Source organism: Calonectris borealis, chromosome Z (genome assembly GCF_964195595.1).
Source record: "Calonectris borealis chromosome Z, bCalBor7.hap1.2, whole genome shotgun sequence".
Classification (NCBI taxonomy): Eukaryota; Metazoa; Chordata; class Aves; order Procellariiformes; family Procellariidae; genus Calonectris; species Calonectris borealis.
Genome location: NC_134352.1, coordinates 66,240,402 through 66,259,411, shown reverse-complemented (window position 1 = coordinate 66,259,411; position 19,010 = coordinate 66,240,402). Strand labels below are relative to the sequence as shown.

General features: G+C 41.0%; 1 protein-coding gene across 1 annotated transcript in view; it reads left to right on the top strand.

Annotated features, from left to right (window-relative positions):
- The first annotated feature begins 11,457 nt into the window (after window positions 1-11,457).
- Window positions 11,458-19,010, top strand: part of RAB3C (RAB3C, member RAS oncogene family) — a 133,005-nt gene continuing 125,452 nt past the window's right edge. The window contains exon 1 of the mRNA XM_075136396.1: window positions 11,458-11,886. Coding sequence (XP_074992497.1) covers window positions 11,659-11,886 — 228 coding nt within the window. The 5' untranslated portion in view covers window positions 11,458-11,658. The remainder of the gene's footprint in view (window positions 11,887-19,010) is intronic.

Genomic DNA, 19,010 nt, shown 5'->3' with positions numbered 1-19,010 from the left:
GTTTATACGTTTTCCTACCTTGTGTGGACCTGTATATTTGGGCCCAAGATAAGTATGGACTCTGCAGTAGAGGATGGGGTGATGGAAAGAGTGCCAAGACAGACGTTTAAAACATCTTCCTGGACAATAAAAACCAGTGCTGGGGATACATGCAGGAGGTTTGGTGCTTTTTTGGTGTTTTACTGTCATTCCCTCGTGATGAACTCAATACCGCCGTCAAAAACGAGTGCCACCACCCAGACGCAATGACGCCGTGTCCACGCGGGGCTGCCGCCATCATACAGCAGCATGGCCTGGCGCATGCCTGCTGCTGTTGTCAAACGCTGGAAAAAATCGCAAGTGAGGAAAGAGAAAGGGACAAGGGGATGTGATGAAGAGGCGGAGAAATCATGGCGTATGTAGGGACTGTCGCTATACAATAGCAAGGACATTAACCAGCAGTCGCCATGCCAAAGGGCGCTCGGCCTCGCTCAACCCCAGGGCCGGCTGTGGGGAGCAAGGAGGGAGGCAGGAGAGGGACCGAGGCACGGTGGGCACTGCTGGCACTCCATGAGCGCAGGACGGTGGCCGCCCCCAACCCTCCCCCCGGGTGCCCGCGGGCCGCCGGGCGGCGGAGCCCGCCCGTCTCCGAGGCTCGGGCCGCAGAGGGGCCGGGCGGGGCGGGGCGGTGAGGGCGCCCCCTGCCGGCGGGGCGGAGCGGGACCAGCCCGGCTGCGGGGATGAAGGGACGTGAAATGGCCGCGCAGCGCGGACGCTTCCCGGCGACCCCGGAGGAAGCGCGGTACAGCGCCGCGCCGCGCCGTGCCACGCCACCGCTCTCGCTCCCGCGGCCCGGCGCTGCTCCTCCGCGGCTGCCGCCGCTCGGGCTGGGCCGATGGGACCGCGGAGGACAGCGCACCCGCCGAGCGCACCCCCTAGCTCCGTCCCCACTTTCTGCCTCAGCGCGGGCAAACCGCGCCGCGACCCCCGGCAGGGCGCCCCGCGCTGCCTGCCCGCTGCCAGCCCCGCCGCCTCTCCGCGGCCCCGAGAGGAGTTTGCAAAGCGCCGCGCTCGCCCCGCCGCCTCGCGGGTTGCACCGCCTCCGTCCGCGCCGTCCTCCGCGGCGGCGGGCCGCCGGGCGCAGAGCATCCCGGGAGCTGTAGTCCTTCCTTCCTGCCGTGGCGGCGGCGGGCGCGGGGGAGAGGGCCAGGGGGACTACAGCTCCCGGGGGTGCGCGGCAGGGAGGGGCGGTGCCGGGGGAGGAGCGGGGACAGCTCCGGTGCTGATCGCGACCCGGGTTTGTCAGCAGAGCCCGGGCAGGCGGCGACGGCGGCTGTTGGCGTGCGCGAGCGAGCGGCGAGCGGCAGCCGAGCGAGCGGCGGGCCGCGCCCGGCGATGCGGCACGAAGCGCCCATGCAGGTCGGTCCCCGGGCCGGAGCCGAGCGAGCGGCGAGAGAGGCGGAGGGCGCAGCGCGGCCGAGAGCCGGGCGTTCGCGGGACGGGGCAGGAGCCCCTCCGCCCTGCAGCAGCATGGCGGGGCCGCCGGGCCGGGCTCTCCCGCTGGTGGCCGGAGGGTGTGAGGGGGGAGGGTGTGAGGACGCCCCTTATGTGAGGAGGCCCGGGGTGAGTGACGGCCCGGGGTGCGTGTGAGGGGGCCTGGTGTGTGTGTGTGAGGGCCCGGCGTGCGTGTGAGGGGGCCCGGGATGCGTGAGGTGCCCGGGCTGTGTGCGATGGAGCCCGGAGGGGGGGGGCGTGTCCCTGTAAGAGGGGTCCCCGGCGGGCGATCTCGCCGGTCGGGGGGGCAGCCGGAGCGGGAGGCTGGGCAGCACGGCCCTGCGGTGGCCGCCACCCCGCCGCCGTGCCCGCGGGTGGGTTTCGGGTCTCATTCGGGCAAACCAAGCAGTGTTTTACAGATACCGCCCTTTGAGCATTGGTCGCAGCTCCCCTGGGAGTGAATGGATGTAAGTTGTTAGGTGATGAGATGTAACGAGGTCCTACCTGGATGCGCAGGAAGTTGGCATGGTATCTCCACGTGTTTATTCAAGGAGCAGTTGCCCATCTGCACCAGGGAGAGTGGCTCATGGCTAGAACGGGAGTAGCAAAGAGGTGGCCTCTTTTCATCAGTTTTTATATATATGGAAAAATATAATGCCCCGTAGCAGTGGAGAAACAGGTGCTATACAGATACAAGTTACAGTATGCAGAGTTTTTAGCAGTTTCTAGGTTGTCAGTTCAAAACAGTTTACGCTGGTGAAATGTACTTCAGTTATTAATCAGGACCTATTTTATAATCTCATGCAGGAGCTCTGGGGGCCCCAGACTATACATTCAAACACATGACTGTTTTTTAATAGAAGATCGGTTATGTTCCTGGTGGATTGGTATCAATCAATCCCGCTGATTTTATACAATGCAAAGAGCACTTCTGTAGTCTGCTGTGATTTAAGTTATGAAATGCAGATCTGTTCACTAATATTTTTCATGCTGGATCCATCTACTCTGGCAGTAATAGAATTTCAGCCCGAAGGGAAGATCTGCATCCTCTCCAATATGCATGCTCAAAAAAAAGTCTGAAATCTTAAGTTACATTAATACAGAGTTGGGTTTGCTTGACTTTGGACAGAGACTGATAATCTCATAAATCTTTTGCAGAGCAATTGCTCAGATGTCACATGCTGAAACCTTTCAAACAAAGAGGTGCGCTAGAAATAAGCCATTATCCAGTAAGAATGTCTTTCAGTTTTCAGATTGGAGAACAGCAATAATTAGGATGCTGTTTAAAAGGTCTAGTTCTGCATGCTTACATGCACATGTTGGAAATGTTTATGTGGTATGTGCTGTTTCTTTACACATGCTTATTGAGATACTGAAGTCATGTTTAGTATGTATTGGCTTTGGAGAGCATTTCATTAAAGGAAATTTTGCTAGTAAAGGATGACAACTGCAGATTGGTCACTATTGCATTTGACATTTTTGACAGGTGTTGAGTTCACTGATGTTGTTAAATAGTTGTGGAAACAAAATGGTGGTACAACATTAAAATAAAATCTAAAGAAAGGAAAGTCCTGGTGTAAAAAAAATGTACTTGACACATATCAGAGAACAGCTTCTTGGTTTTTTAATATGATTATCAGTACAAACGGAATTATTGTTAAACATAATTGAATAAAAGTCAGAAGAAATCACAGCCTCCTAGTATAGAAAGAGACAGCAGAGAGCTATAAAAAACCCTAAAAATTGCACTTTTTCAAGGCTGATGAGATGGTCAAACAGTGTATATTTTTAAGCATATCTCCTCCAAAATTATAATCACAAGCATCTGGATTTTTCCAAGATGTGAAAATGCAGTCTGGCAGATGAGGTTTGATCTTCACTTCTAGTTTCTGCACGTTTTTTCTTCCTTCTGCTACTTACACTATTCTCAGCATACTCAAATATTATTCTTATTAAAGATTCCAGTAAAACAATATTCTATTGTGGATTCTTCTTCTTAAGAGTCCTTTTGTTTTCCAACATTAGACTAGTATGGTTGGTCCTTGTTCAAAATGTGGTTTAGACTGGCTGAACTAATTGCTTGATTTATCTCTTTTAGCTATCTGATTTCCTATTACATGAAACAAATGGAGTTGCTTCTTTGCACACAACAAATTTATGGAACAGTCTGTTACAGAGCTACCATCTCTGAATTGTAGAACAAGAGAAAGGGTGATCAAGTGTATGTCTTTTGATCATGACAAAAACAACTCAGAGTGTAAGCATTTTTTTTCCATTTCCATCAAGCAATAACTAAAAACAAAACTAAAAAGTTAAAATATTTTAGCAGGCTGAGAAAAAGGGCCTGTGCAGTGGCACTGTCTTTCTATATTTATCATAGAATCATAGAATCATAGAATCATACAGCTTGGAAAAGACCTCTAAGATCATCGTGTCCAACCGTCAACCCAACACACCATGTCCACTAAACCATGTCCCTAAGGGCCTCATCTACACGTCTTTTGAATACTTCCAGGGATGGTGACTCCACCACTTCTCTGGGCAGCCTGTTCCAAGGCCTGACCACTCTTTCAGTAAAGAAATTTCTCCTAACGTCCAATCTAAACCTCCCTTGGCGCAACTTGAGGCCATTTCCTCTCATCCTATCGCCAATTACTTGGGAGAAGAGACCAACACCCACCTCGCTACACCCTCCTTTCAGGTAGTTGTAGAGCGCGATGAGGTCTCCCCTCAGCCTCCTCTTCTCCAGACTAAACAGCCCCAGTTCCCTCAGCTGCTCCTCATAAGACTTGTGCTCCAGGCCCTTCACCAGCTTCGTTGCCCTCCTCTGGACACGCTCCAGCACCTCCATGTCCTTGTAGAGAGGGGCCCAAAACTGAACACAGGATTCGAGGTGCAGCCTCATCAGTGCCGAGTACAGGGGCAAATGAATTCTTTGTTTCAATGAATTGTTTCAATGAATTCTTTGTTTCAATCTCGAGCTCGTGCCATTTCTCTGTAGACAAGAAGGGCTAACAATTAGCAGAAAGGCAGCCCAAAGAGTCCTTCCAGAGAAGGAGTTACCTAGTGTAAAAGTTTGCTGTTGTCATCTGCTGGATATAATTGGATCTGGGTCAGAATTTGTGACTACTTTTCATTTTTCTAGCCATGTTTTCAAAGAACAGATAGAAGTCTTCGTAGTCCTTGCGGCCATAGAGAGGGCTTTGGTTTAGAAGTCAAAAGCAATGAACTCTCTTTTCTGTGAAACATAGAAGTATGTATGGTTTCTGCATGTTCTTTTAAGAATTGGTCTGAATTAGTTGAAGTGTCTGTGTGTCTCTCAGTAGTTTCCCCTAAGGCTCTCGTGGTACTTTCAAAAGTGGAGATTCAATGGGAAATTCTCTGTGATTCGTACACTGATTCACTCACTTTACGTTTCACTCCTTATCTGATTGTAACATGCAAATTTTCCACATACCTGCACTTTGCCAAAATAAAAAAGCGGGAAAGTAGTTTGGATAACCTGTTCTTAGTGTTTATCAGAGCATATGGACATTAATGGTGGCAGTTTGTAGAAAATGCCAGATCTCTAGAGACCTTCTCTTTCACTTGCCAGGGCATCAGATCATTTCAAAGGTGACTGAGGCCATAGAGGTGAGGGAAAACTAGGAAATGTAAATAATCTGTTTTGCCAAGGAAATAAATGAGAACGTTTTCTTCTTAGCTTTTCATATTCTTTTGTCACTGGCAGTGGTTATGCCCAGACAAAAGAGGTTTATAACAAACACATCCAAACACAATGGAGAAGGGCAGCAGCAATCAAAAAGAATGCTTTCAGATATTTAAGAGGTTATTATAAAATTATGATGAAAAAAGTCAGATCAAAGCTATTAGACACAGGAGTCAGCATGGCAATTCATCCCCAATCACTCCACAAAATTATTAGATATGTCAGTCTTGTTCAAATTAAAAGCACTGGAGTAGAAGAGCCTGCCAAGCTACTGAGTGCATAGAGCAAGTTATGTACGCCTTTTTGTTAACTGATCAAGCTGCATTTGGAGTCAGTAGTCCTCTTTCGGTCATTACCCCTTTTTGGAAATGCAATGTGGAAACTCGTTCCCTTGCTGGTCAGATACTTCCTAATCTCCAGCTTGGAGGCAGTCAGAGCTAGTTTATACTCACTTCTTAATGTCCAGTGTCTGCTCCAGTATACATCAGTGTAAATAGTTCTCATTCCCTATGTACACTCCAGATTACTCTCTAGAGAAACAAGCTTATGTTTTGCTTACTCTTTTTTTTTTTTAGATTTCTCTCATAAGATAAGCTCTTCATTCTTCTGGTCTTCCTAATAACCTTTTTCTGTACTTTCCAGTTTGAACTCACCTTTAATAAACATGCTTGACCAGAATTGTTACTAATGGCATCTCACCAGTGCCTTAGACAGTGGCATTAGTATTTCACTTTGTCTCTTGCCCTGATGCAGCTGCTTTGGAAATTGAGAAGCTGCACAGTCTTTGCTAATCTTATGACCCTGAGTGTTGCACTAAATAGGGCAAATGGCAGAGGGCTGTAGCCATTTTGTCTTCATTCTCTTTTGTAACCCTCCAGTAAATCCAAATTTATTTATTTATTACTGGAGTACCTGTCCTGACACAGCTTGTATTTTTTCTTTTCAGAGCTCCACTATTTTGGTGGCTTCTTGACATCCTGTGTTAGACTAACCCACTTAGGACTTTATCTCTGGTTTTGCCACTATTTAGAGAAGGGGATTTTGCTGTACTACCTAGAGTGGGAATTGGAAATATGTTTCTTAAGCTACCCTTTTCATGGAGAAGGTAAACTTAGGTTAAAGAAAGACAAATGAGGGATAATGCCCTCGCCCACCACAAATAGATTCATCAGAGTCCGTATGCTAGAGCCTTGCCAGAACTGTTCTTTACTGCACCTTGCATTCTGCTGTCCTGGGCAGCTGCCACCACTGTGGCCACGTTTATGCTACTTCTGCTGATATGAAGCAAATAGAGCTTCCTTAAAAAGTTTTAGACTCTCACCTCTCTGTATCTTCCCGATATTCCCCAACTTGGCATTTCAATATGCCACTTGTAATAAAACTTTGCATTTCTAACTATACCTTTCAGACTGGGTTATGATATGCTTACACATATTCATGAATCTAACCTCATAATACCTTGAAGCAGATAAGCTTCTCCTGATGCTGCCAAGTACATTGGCTCACAAGCTGTGCTCTGCAGATGGCTGGCAATCTGTAAATTCCAAATAAGTGGCTGGTGCATTGTCCACTGAACTCTGTTAAGTCTTATTAATTGGTCAGTTAAAAATTAGATGATAAGGATTTGTGAGAATTGGCTGTGGTCTGCATCTGTGGATACTGATGTATTCATTGAGAGTACACCAAAAGTAAGAGAGGTTAAGCAGCTTGCCCAAGATATAGAAAAAAGGAAAACAAAAGTAATAGGATACCTCTGAAAGAGTTAGGTATAAAATCCAATCTCTAGATTATTGGTCTGTTGTTTTACCTAGAAAATCTTTGATTTCTTCATGACTGGGTTATATTGTCGTAGTGTTCTTATATATAAGGATCTTGGTTACATTTTGACTACTCTGATGATGACATTTGGTCTGCACATTAAGGACACTCACTTGTGATGCATCCTACATACAGTCCAGAGAGTTACAAACATTGATTTTTCCCATTGTATTCCATTGTTTCAATATCCATTGATTATGTTTGAGTAATTTTATTTTACAAAAAGCAAAAACATCACCTCATAAAAAGCTGCGTGTGCAGGGAACTCTGTCTTCTTACTAAAATAATGGCTAAAGTATTTTTCTTTTTAGAAAACAATGGAAATATATATATTTCTACACTGTATGTAGAAAAGGAGTGTCGCTCTTTGAAATAACTGTAATTTAGCTAATCAGTGTCTATTTATCCTTACTGTAGATAGAAAGAAGGCATTTTCCCTGGGCTTATTATCAATCTTCTCCTTTAAGACATGCCTGTTATTATAGTTTTTAAAAGAAAACAATGTATTTTTGAAAGGCACAAAGGAATGAACCTCCGTATTTTCAATCCCAGCTTTTCTTGCCTTTTGCATCATATTTTCCAGGGGCAATTCATCCTGCATTAGGCATCCAGAGTGGGGTGCATATATAAGTGCAAACTGAAGTGATGTGCAGGCCAGGGAGGTCATGGCTTGCTGCTCTGCTTAAGTGAGAAAGCTTTTCAAATTAATTCTGTCAAAGAATGAGGTCCTCTAAGACCATAAAGAGTAACATAGACAAGTGTTTGTTATTCTCATGAAGGTGACAGGTAAACACATTCTTTTTCAGACATTTGTTCTCAATCCTGCCCTGTTTAACCTATTCTTTTGGGTTCAAGGAAACAGCTGAACATGACACTTGAAAAGTACCTGGGTCTGATATAGAAAACTTGCCTATGCCTATAAAAAATCCACATTTAGGGCATTTAAAGATGCGCTGTAAGCATACAAAGCCATCCTTTTTTGTCCTTGGACCATATTCAAGCCGAGGACATACCTTCTCCCAGTTTTGATAAGGACCAGGCCTGTGAGACCTCCTGACTATAGGTCTTCCGATCATTGTCTTGAGCTTAGATTTCCCAATGGACCCTCAAGTCTGTCCTGAGTCCTCTAGGAGGTGGCCTGAGACTGCCTTTGGTGCTAATATCCTGGCAGGTGTAGGGATCTGAATAGGGACTCATTCTAGAAAAAAGCAAGTATGCAATATGCTAATGAAAATAGCCTTGTCATTCTGTCTTCAATTTTACTAAAAAAGGACAAAATTTTACTGAAAAGAAAACTCAATGTGTTTTACTGAAAGAGATGTTTGTTTAATGTATCCATTTAATCATTTGAGAAGAGAACTTTGTCAAAATGAAGGTAAGAGTTTTGCTTTCTTGGAAACAGCATATCATAACATTAGCGAGGTTTGCATGTTTATTTGGTTCTCATCTATGTGTGTAGTATTTAATTATAGGTCTGAACATGGCATTCCTAGTGATTATTTCCAGCATCATTTCCAAAGGAGGAACATAACATCAGCACTAGCTTCTTGACATTTCTTTGCCAAGTGCCTCCATAGTAGGGACAAGTCCTGTTAGGAGTGAACTGACATTAATACATCAGGAAGTGGGCTACAGTGCATCCCATACTTGCTTGAAGTCAGCAGCTTGCATTTAAGAAAGAGAAGCATTGCAGGCATATTCACAAAGTTCAAGAGGGCCAAGCATCTAGGTTTCCCTTACAGTCAGCAGAAAAATAGAGACTCCTCTAGAGTATCATTTAGAGCAGGAGTCTGATGTAGGTGATGTGAATTGTACTTGAAAGAATCTGTCTCTGCTTACTACACAATGAGTGATTTTGGGAAGTAATGGCTAAATTTTAGTACCCGTGCTGAGTTTGATGTTTCTTCAGACTAGTGCAGGCACTAGCACTTTTCTAAAACCCATTTGGGTTTTGGACATGAGAAAGGATCACTATCAGTAGTCTAGGAAGACCGGCTCTCTAGGCTAAAGTTAGTCTCTCCAAACAGTTTGAATTATTATCAATACCTCACTAATCATCTCATGATTTCCCAGGTGGGAGATGGAGAAATTAGTCCTTTCCCATGCCTTTCCTATGCCTTCTGTATCCTGTAATAGGCAGACATACTCCTACCCCTGAAATAAAAACTGGCTGCAATTCTGTGTTCAACTTGCCCATAATTCTGCCTATGATACTGCAAGTAATGCATCCTTAAGTTCAAGGCACAGTGAAGGTGTTGAGGTTTATTTTTTTATTATTTTTAAGAACTTTTAAGGAAACCATTTTATGGGTAATGCACATAAACACATTAATTTAGAGGAGCACTGAAATTTCTTTGTGGGGAAAGTCTGTATTTAAAACCATTCACAGGAAACATGTTCTTACTCAGGAAGGCTACACAATGTACAAGATTTAGCAAAACTATTATTAGAATCCAGGTGTCCCGATTCCTCTGCTCATTGAATCATACTGTTTCTGAAGTGTAAGGCATTAAAGTGCATGGGGATGAATTGTAAGGCACATAATACTGAGGGCAGCAAATGAAAAGAAAGATAAATCCCCTTTTTGTAAACCTTAAGCGAGTTGAAGAAGCTGCATAGAAGACTTCCTAGGAGATAAAATCAAGAAATGTTTCTTTTTCTTCTTCTTGCTAGAAGTGGTAACTACTGCTTTCAACTGCCGCATTACAGAGAGGAGGCAGAAGGGCAGCAGAACAGGCTCCTGGGGAAAGTGTACAGGTTACACATTGGCATCCCCAGCCACTGCACAGTCTTTTGTCTGCTGGACTTCATTGACTTGTTGTTGCAAACTGTGCACAACATCAGCATACTCTTTACTATTTTATAGCCAGTTGTGATTAGACTGGTATAAACAGCATTTGATTTTCTTTTTCTCATGTTCTAAGCAAAATATCCCCAAATAGCTTTACAATAAGGGAGAGTAGTGAAGGTGGACAGGATTTGTTTCTGTCTTTTGCTCTAGAAATCAGAAAGGTGAAAGACTAGTGATGTGTATGCCTGGTAATACTTAGGATTTTGTTCTAAAACTTCTTTGCCTGTGGAAGAAGTGAATAAATATTAAAGCCAATGCAAACACTCAGGGTGCAAGCACGTAAGTACCCAAGACTACATTTAATCAAGAACTTTAGTCACTACCAAATAAAAGGGTAATTCTGAAATCAAACACTCCCTACTGCATTATTTATGAAATATAAATCTTACACTGAATTTTCTCTCAAAAGCTTGCTACTTCCATTGTCTCCTTCAGGACTTTTTGTCCCCACTTCTATATGCCTCTTCAGTAGCCCAAAGAAGCTGGCATACTATTATTTGTACTATGAGACAGCAGAATTAGCTCAGAAAATTTATGCAGTAATTGCAATTCTGCTGAGAAGGTGGGTTAGTGTACAGCCCTCATCCTGGTTCCAGCTGTCCGTTCTGATTGCCCAAATGCACTCTGAGACGTCTAACTTAGAAACCCTTGATGTAAGCTGCTTTTCCATAAACTGTTATGTTAGGTTATGATGTCTGTCTTCCTGTCTGAAATTAGTGTGCAAAAGCGTTGCCCTTAGTATTGCCAAACTCCAAGATTTTGGCAAGATCCCAAAATACTTGAGATTTTTCTTAAAAAGCATAAGAAGTGAAACACTACCTAGTTCTAAGTTCTTTATTTTTGCCATCTGTTTTTTGAGCATCCCAGGTAGAATTTTGGTCAGGTTTTCAAGTTAATCTCTGCAACTCTCCTGAAAGCCAAAAGTGTACTTTTTATAAATGGAACCCATGATCTTTGAAGTCCCTAGAGCAAAATAAGCTTGCTATTTAGCAGTATTCAGTAATCTGTGCATATTCAGGTGTTTTCTATGGATTGGAAGCTGTGTTTTAAGGACTCAAATTTGAAAACATTGACAACTGCCACTTATGATGATGTTGCATTAACATTGCGAATTCCAAAACTATAGAATTAGACTAGAACTAGAAAAAATCAATACTTTCAGAGGTATATACCCAACTCACTATTTAATGGTATGATAACTGAAAGCTGGTAAAGGCAAAATGTTTTGAATAGGGTTATAGCCATTACAGAAGACAGCAGCATATTTACAGTAAAATAAATGGTTGTGCTGGTTTTGGCTGGGATAGAGTTAATTTTCTTCATAGAAGCTAGTATGACGCTGTTTAACCCATTGTCAGCCTGGGTTAAACCACGACAATGGTTCAAGAATTTTATCAGATGTAAAACATATTAAGCTTTTGCTTGGAAATATACCTCCTATGTTATAATGCAGCATTGATCTCTTATTTCCTTCTTGTACAACTGAAGTACCTTTGACTATATTTTCACTGTCTATTTCATGCACCACATTTTCTGAAGGTAGATCTTTTTAATGATAGACTCAAGAAGTGTCCTGAATTTTTAAATTTTTTTTCTTTTTGTACCAGTCACCAGTGATGTTTACCCCTTCTTTTGCAGCCAGAACTATTACCATGTATACAAGAATCATAAAAAAGGATTAAACCTCTGTGAACTTCTTCTTAAGTTCATTCATATCTGGTATCAAAAACTCCAGTAAAATCTAAATGTTTCCAGTTTTATATGATAAAAGAGACAATAAACTATTTCTTTTTATTTTGAATTACAGATGGCATCTGCTCAAGATTCCAGATACGGCCAGAAAGATACATCTGACCAGAACTTTGATTATATGTTCAAACTGCTCATTATCGGCAACAGCAGTGTTGGGAAAACCTCCTTTTTGTTCCGATATGCTGATGATTCCTTTACGTCTGCATTTGTAAGCACGGTTGGGATTGATTTCAAAGTAAAAACGGTTTTCAAAAATGAAAAAAGAATTAAGCTCCAGATTTGGGTAAGCCAAAAATAGTAATTTTATGAACTAAGCAAGCTGTAGTAGTTTGATAGATAGCATTTAAGCTACTGTAGGTTTTCACTGAGTGTCATAACTTTTATATATATACATATATATATGTATGGCATATTAATGGAAAAGCAGTTAATTATTTCCTGCATCCTTTTTCTGTCTTGAATAATAGAGTGTAGACAGTATTTTTAAGGTATTGAAGTACAGCAGAGTATATATTCTGAATTAAATTCCATTAAGAAATAACACAGGTTGACACATATTGATATCTGTGCAGTGAGGTATAAACAACAATGCAATATATAGGCTATTGAAAGTGATATACGTTATTAAAAAGTATCTTGAAATACCAGTTAGGATCTGGTTTCTTCCCAGAAAAATTATAAATTCATATAGGAGCTATGATAGTGGATGTGTAACAGAAGGCATAATTTTTTGCTCTGTTAGTTATGTTTGTCATGCAGATCACCTGGAACATCTTCCTCCTTCTGCTGAGGAAAAAAACGTGTGGAAAGAGTGAGTGTAACAGCTGTGTTGCCCAAGTGTACAAAAACCCTCGTCCCTTGATTGCACCTTAGAGATGGTAGAAAGATGTCAAATGTTGGAAAGCGTGGTGCCAGGGAATAGGTGTTCTTTTCTGCAACCTTTCCTCAGAAAGAAAGGATAGCCAAAACTTATTTATGCAGGAGCTGCTGGTGCTCCGTGGTCACTTAAAGGAGAGGGGGGGATAGCAGAACATTTAGCAATGTGGGACCTGGAGTTAAAGCTTCAGGTCTTTGCCATCTTCCTTGGGTGCTTGAAGATTCTGGGCAATGTTTCCTTTGTGAGATACTCATAACAGCCTTATTAACCAAGATTTTCCTTTTTTTGTGCATGAATACAAGTAATTTAAAGATTTAGTTAATGATGGGCAGCCATTAAATCTCAGGAAACGTCAGATCAAATACGACCAGTTCATCTAACAGATTTTGAACAGCAGACAAACTGAATATCTTTTTAATATCGCACAAAGGTGAACTTCCCAGAGTTTCCTAGGCTATATCCCCTTCATGTCTTTTTAGGTAGCTTCAGCCCTTGATATCTTAAATCATTTGTTGTTCTGTGTCCTCTAAGGACTGGAACACAGACTCTTTGCCTCTCAACCTCTCTACCTTTTTAAGCTTAGATTCTTGCTATTATCGTAACAGTGCTACATACTAGGGAACTGTATGTCATGTGCATGCTTTCACTGCAATAACTTGCTAGTTTCATTGTAGTACTTTAATGTTGGAAATCACACAGTAATTCACATTGACATTACCTTATTATTTTTTTATAATGGAGCAATAAAATTGTGTTCACATTATAGTCTTTACACAGTTCTTTTAATCACCAAGTATTCTCTACAATAGATTTTATTGTTCATGTCTCTCCTAGCAAAAGCAGCAACGTTAGTTTATAATATTGTATTAATGTGATTAGTTTGACACCAGTATATTTCTCATAATGCCTCTCCACGGCAGACTACAAATATGTGCTTGGCTCAAAGCAGTCCATTAACCTAAATGTGTTCAGGGGTATCCATGGCATAGAGAGGATGTAGCAGCTGTATTCCTGCCAGCTGGAATAAACTTCCAGTTCTAGCAAAATGTACATTTTGTTGCTCTTTGCACGGCAGTAACATGCCAGTCCAAATGGACTCTGTCAGTCCTTGCCTGAAAAAAACTGCAGTTGAAATGAGTGAAACAAACAGAAGGGCTCCATGTTACTTAGGGAAAAGGGAACAGAGGCTCAGAGGATGGAAGAGACCTTCCAAAAGTCACCTACCAGGACGTAGGGTTAGAGACAGGACTTCAGATCTTACTTTCATGCTAAAGCTTTTTACCCCAGCCAGTACTGCATCTTGGTTTGCTTTTTTTTTCCCATTCAAATTTTAATGCCAGTTCTTAAAAGGCTTTGTCATTGCCAAATTAACTCAAATTGCAACAGCTTACTATTGCTGTTTGCACTTTTTAGATGGCGTGTTCTGCATTGGAGTACTGTGTTGCAGTTATGCTTGCTAGTAAATCGGTTGACTGTTGCATCTCTGAGACCTTGAATAAAATCAGTTAAGTATCTCAGAAAGCTATTCTAATGCACAAAATCTGAAATAGAGCACTATTACCCCATCTCGTAAGCTATATCAACAGCCGTATTGTTCTTAATATGCAGTATCTGCATATGTAAGATCTGTCTATATTATATTATACTTTATTACTTTTCTTTGATTATGCAAATGTCTTTCTAAAATGAATAGTGCTCCTGGAATATCCATTTCCATTTCAAACTGTGTTTATGAAAGACCATTTATATCAGATAAAATATAAAATTGAATGAATCACAGTGAGTGTGATTTGATGTTAGTTCTGAGTAGAAACTTGCATGAGGTTATAACACTTCTTCAAAATCACTGGCAAAGTATTTGGTGACATCATGTGATAAATGATATTCAGCATCTATGAAATAAAACATTCTGAAAAATCTCACAGGTTTGAATAGTCAGAAGAAACTCGAAGTGCAACTTTAAAATGTGTTCTGAATGACAAGATCAGAACTGAATTACTTTGCAGTGAAGAAATACACGGAATGCTACTGCTCTGCTGTTCTTCCCTGGCAGTAAGATGCAGAAATGTGTAAATAGTAATGCTGTTAAGTCACTAAAATTCCCTAGCTAGAGACACAATTAATCCAATATGTGTCCTGTTACAATTTTGTAGATATTCTCCTTGGGTAGACATTTAAACTTCGTGTTTAATAGCCCTTTCATCATGATACTTTGTATTCAACTTGAAGCATGTTGGACCTTGAAACACTGATTTCCTCAAATTGAGATTCTCATATGCTTACCAGTGAAGGGTGCAAGTTTGCCTGAAAGGCAGCATGGACATTCAAGGAAGCAGAGTCATTATTTCTTAATAAAATTCACTGTGTGATTATCACAGATGAACTAGCAAGAGTTAACAAGTTGAAGCAGGTGCTGTCTTACATACTGGAATGCCCTGCAGGTCTTTTGTTTGTTTGAGGTTTTTTCTTGGCAATGATGTCTTATTCTTGAATTCAAAGGACCTGAATTGAATTGTCTTCTTTCAGGGTTCAAGTTAGGGAGGATGGTGCTCTCTCTAGTACTTACCATCAGAAAGAGCCTGCTGGGAGCACTGTAACATTTGCTTTTTTTTTCTTCTGAGCCAAACACCTTCTTTCCAATATTTCTTACTGGAATGGAGAGAGGTTCAGAATTCAAGTGCTATATTCGTTAGTGATAGCACATTACCTTGTCATAGGACCACCAGCTGGCCCTGAGATTTTGTTTTACAGCAAGTTATGAATGTGACAACGCTGATATGGACGTTACAAAGACATATATTAACAAGTTTTTACCTTTTAAAGGAGAGAAATCCATAAATACCTAAAAAGGTATTGATTTCTCAACAGAAACTATAGGATGTTTTGGAAAGGAATTGTGTCTGTATGCGGCACATACATGCATAGGATAAAAGTCCATCACAGGGCTTTAGGATGTTTTAAAGTATCAAATAAAATTTTTTCCTCCATTTGGTTTGAGCTAGTAATATTAAAAGGATGGGTCTGGAAGGCTATAAGAATCTTCCGGTTTCAAACTGCTAGGTTTCGAATTACGTTGAATTTAAAAAAATGGCTTGTCAATACTAGTTCTGACAAAAATACACACTAAAGAAAATGATTAAAAGCTCAAAGAGGTGCAAATCAGAAAATAAAATTAAGTTTAACCTTATAAATCTATCACTGTATTCACTGTATAAATCACTACATTCAGTATACTCTGTAGCTATGATGCCATAAAGGTTTACATTACTTTTGTAAACTCTGTCTATGGTTTAATAGAAATAACAGACTGCAAGAGCTTATGAAGAAAATAGAGGCTAATTTAGACAGTAGAATTTGTTAGCTAAGATTTGTCAAAATAAATCATTAGAATGGGGGAAAAAAAGGAAAAATAAAGTGCAGATATTCATTCCTAGAAAACAGAATAAGATTTACAAAGACAGGTCAACATATTTGTTTAACTGACAGTGTATCCATACCACATCTTTAGCTCATATTTAAAATTTACTTGATCAGAACTCTCAGTGATTTCTAACTGATTTCAGTACACATTTTGTTTGAGGAATAAAGCATCAAGTTTTCCCTCTCTGATCTGTTTATTACACAAAAATGTTCTAACTGCACTCATACAGCGATATTTGCATAGTTTCTGATTGCAGCACTTCTTTGTGCAAATATCATATAAGGACACTGCACTGCCTTTTGCTGCTTAGATGGCTTTTCCCTGGGACTAACCATAGACTTCATGGACTAGGTACAATGAGCACACATAAATAAAAGATACCTTCCTAGAGAATACAGTGTAAGAGCTGCTTGTGTCAGCATATCTTTCCTAGAACTGTGTGTGACAGTTTCATTTGATACCCCAAATGTTGCTGTCTTCACATCAACTGTTTTCTATAAATTGTCATAGGGCATAGGGACTAAGTGAGGACTAGATTTTATAAGCTGAATGAGGAAATCCAATGTCATCATTCAATAATTAAAACTATAGTAGTTGTTCAAAAAAAATCAATAAATATTAGGCATCTGATTTTTTGCTCTACAAGCTCCCTAACAGTGCTTTAGCAGTAAAAAGGGGTTCAGTTAAAATGAGAATAATTTTTTGTGTGTGTTAAAGGGATCTGTGGGAATACCAGTATGAATGAAAATTACCTTGATATTGGAGTCTTTAAGGGGTATCCTACAGTAATTTGCAAGTGTGGAGGCAGTGCAATATTGCAGAAATATCCTGTAAGAGTGACTGAGGCTATAGCATCAGTGCAAGAATCACTAAATACACTGGTTCAGAAGAAAGGTAGTGAAAGCTGAAGCAGTAAAAGGGGAGTTAAGAATAGCGTGTGGAGATAGCGGATAGCAAATGTAGCAAATGTTTCATCACAGGAATTCCAGGGCCTGATTTTGTCACATGTGACTCATCTGAGTATTTTTAATTGGTATGCTAGCCACATCAAAGTTTATTTCATGATTCCTTTCTCAGGTGCTGGTGACAATGTGTAGCTGCTGCTTTGAATACACAGCCTTTTTAGATGAGGACAGTAAATCTAATATTGAAAAAGAAATTTCCTCATCTTAGCATGAAAATCAAATGTGTATGCATAATATATCAGGCAACAAATGATTTGAAGACAGCAATATAGAAGGCTGAAAACTGCAGGGATTTGGGATTTCTGTGGATCCATCTGTACTAGTATATAAACCATACCAAGACTGTCTTTTGGCTCTGAGTCCAGCTGGCACGGAATAGCTTTTGCCCATATGTTTAAACTCTTTTAGTCTCTGAAAGAGGATGGACACATCCAGATTTTGTACTGGGAAAGGTCTCTGTCCTGTGTTAAGTCCTGAACCTTGCCCAGGAACTGTTTGGCAGAGTGCTAGCAAGCCTGGGTCAAAACCGTGCCAGAAAACGTGCTGACAGTTTCACGGTATAGACAAATTCCATAGTCTTGAAATGCTCCCCGGCACAATTTAATTTGCTGTTACAGGCACAGCCTGAAAGGGCAGCAGCTCCAGCCAGCTTTGGGTTAGGCTGTCCTGTCTGTGGTAGCAAGCAATGCAACGTGCTCACAAATGTTCTGTCAGAAGGCTCTAAAGGAATCATTCCTGGCAAAAGACGGTTAATGAGGAATGTAACTGTGACGGCCAGAATGCAAACTCTTTCTGGACTTTCCCTATTAGCTGAAACAAGGTGAAATTCTGAGCAGCTTTTGTTTTGGTTTAACCTGCCCTCCAATAGGTGAATGTTATCCTAGTTGTGGTTGGATATTGTTAGCCTAAAATATTCCCTTTCTTCTCCTTTGCTTATTTCTACACAGTAAATATCTCTGAAGAGCCATGAACAATATTTACCTGAAAGTTTGGGGGTAGGATCCTATTTTCATACTGCTGTATTATTTCATGCAGTGCTTCTTACATCTTCTTTGAGAGCTCTTCCACTTATGTGCAAGTCATATTTGGTATACTTAATTTCTCAGAAATACTGGCATTCATTAATCATTATTTTTCCATAATTGTTTTTTTCCTCTATTTTTTGTAGCACCTGGAGTTTTTCAACAACAAATACTAAAGATTTGCACAGCCAAGGGAAAGCTCATTATAGTACAGACAGTACTATTGTGTTCAGATCTCAGTCAGACAACTGCCAGGATCTTTGAATAGCTTGGGGATCTTAGCTACTTCCAGAAGTTGTATATTTTCCTTAATTCAGGGATTCTTAGTGGTCTCTTTACCTTGCCCTGTTTATTCTATATTCTGTTTCTTGTACCTGTTCTTCTGTTTATATTAAAGTTGCACCCATGGATCCAATTCAGCTCCGGTTTCCATTGTTTTAGGTAAGTAGCCAAGAAAAAAATTGTTGAATAGTTGACTTTTAGACACTCAAGTGGGAATGAACAGGTGGCAAGGGGAGATGGCTAATGTAGATATTTGTCAGGGAAAAGAAAGCTGCTTACCTAAAAAGCAGACAAGACAGCTTGCCTTTTCTCTGAACTTTAGTAGATGCTAGTAGTTTATACAATCTATATAATGTATACATAACATAGATAGTTCATATAGCGTAAAGTTTAAAGGCATCAGAGCAGAAGGAAATATTAGAAGAGACTGAAAAGATGATACGTGTGTTGCTATTTGAAGTTCGACTGCAATTGCTCATATAATGAGGCATGATGTGACAGAAAGCACCAAAGAGTCTGAGTGAGAATACGAGCGAGAGTTTATTGGACAGGGCACTGTAAATGCTGTAAAAACTCAGGAACAGTTACAGATACTACATGTGATGGCTTGTATTATTTCCTTGCAAATCACACTGCAAAAGCGGTAACAGATGTGATACTGCAGTCCTTTAGTGGAAAACACAAAACAGAACTCTCTAAAACTTTTTGCAAGAAATGCTACCTTGGAACCTATTCTGGGTGTAAAATATAGATGCATCCATTATAAACAATACACATCTTGTAAAACTACTTGATGTATTTCTTGTATAGAACCAGGGCCCAGTCTTCAATGCCAAAGAA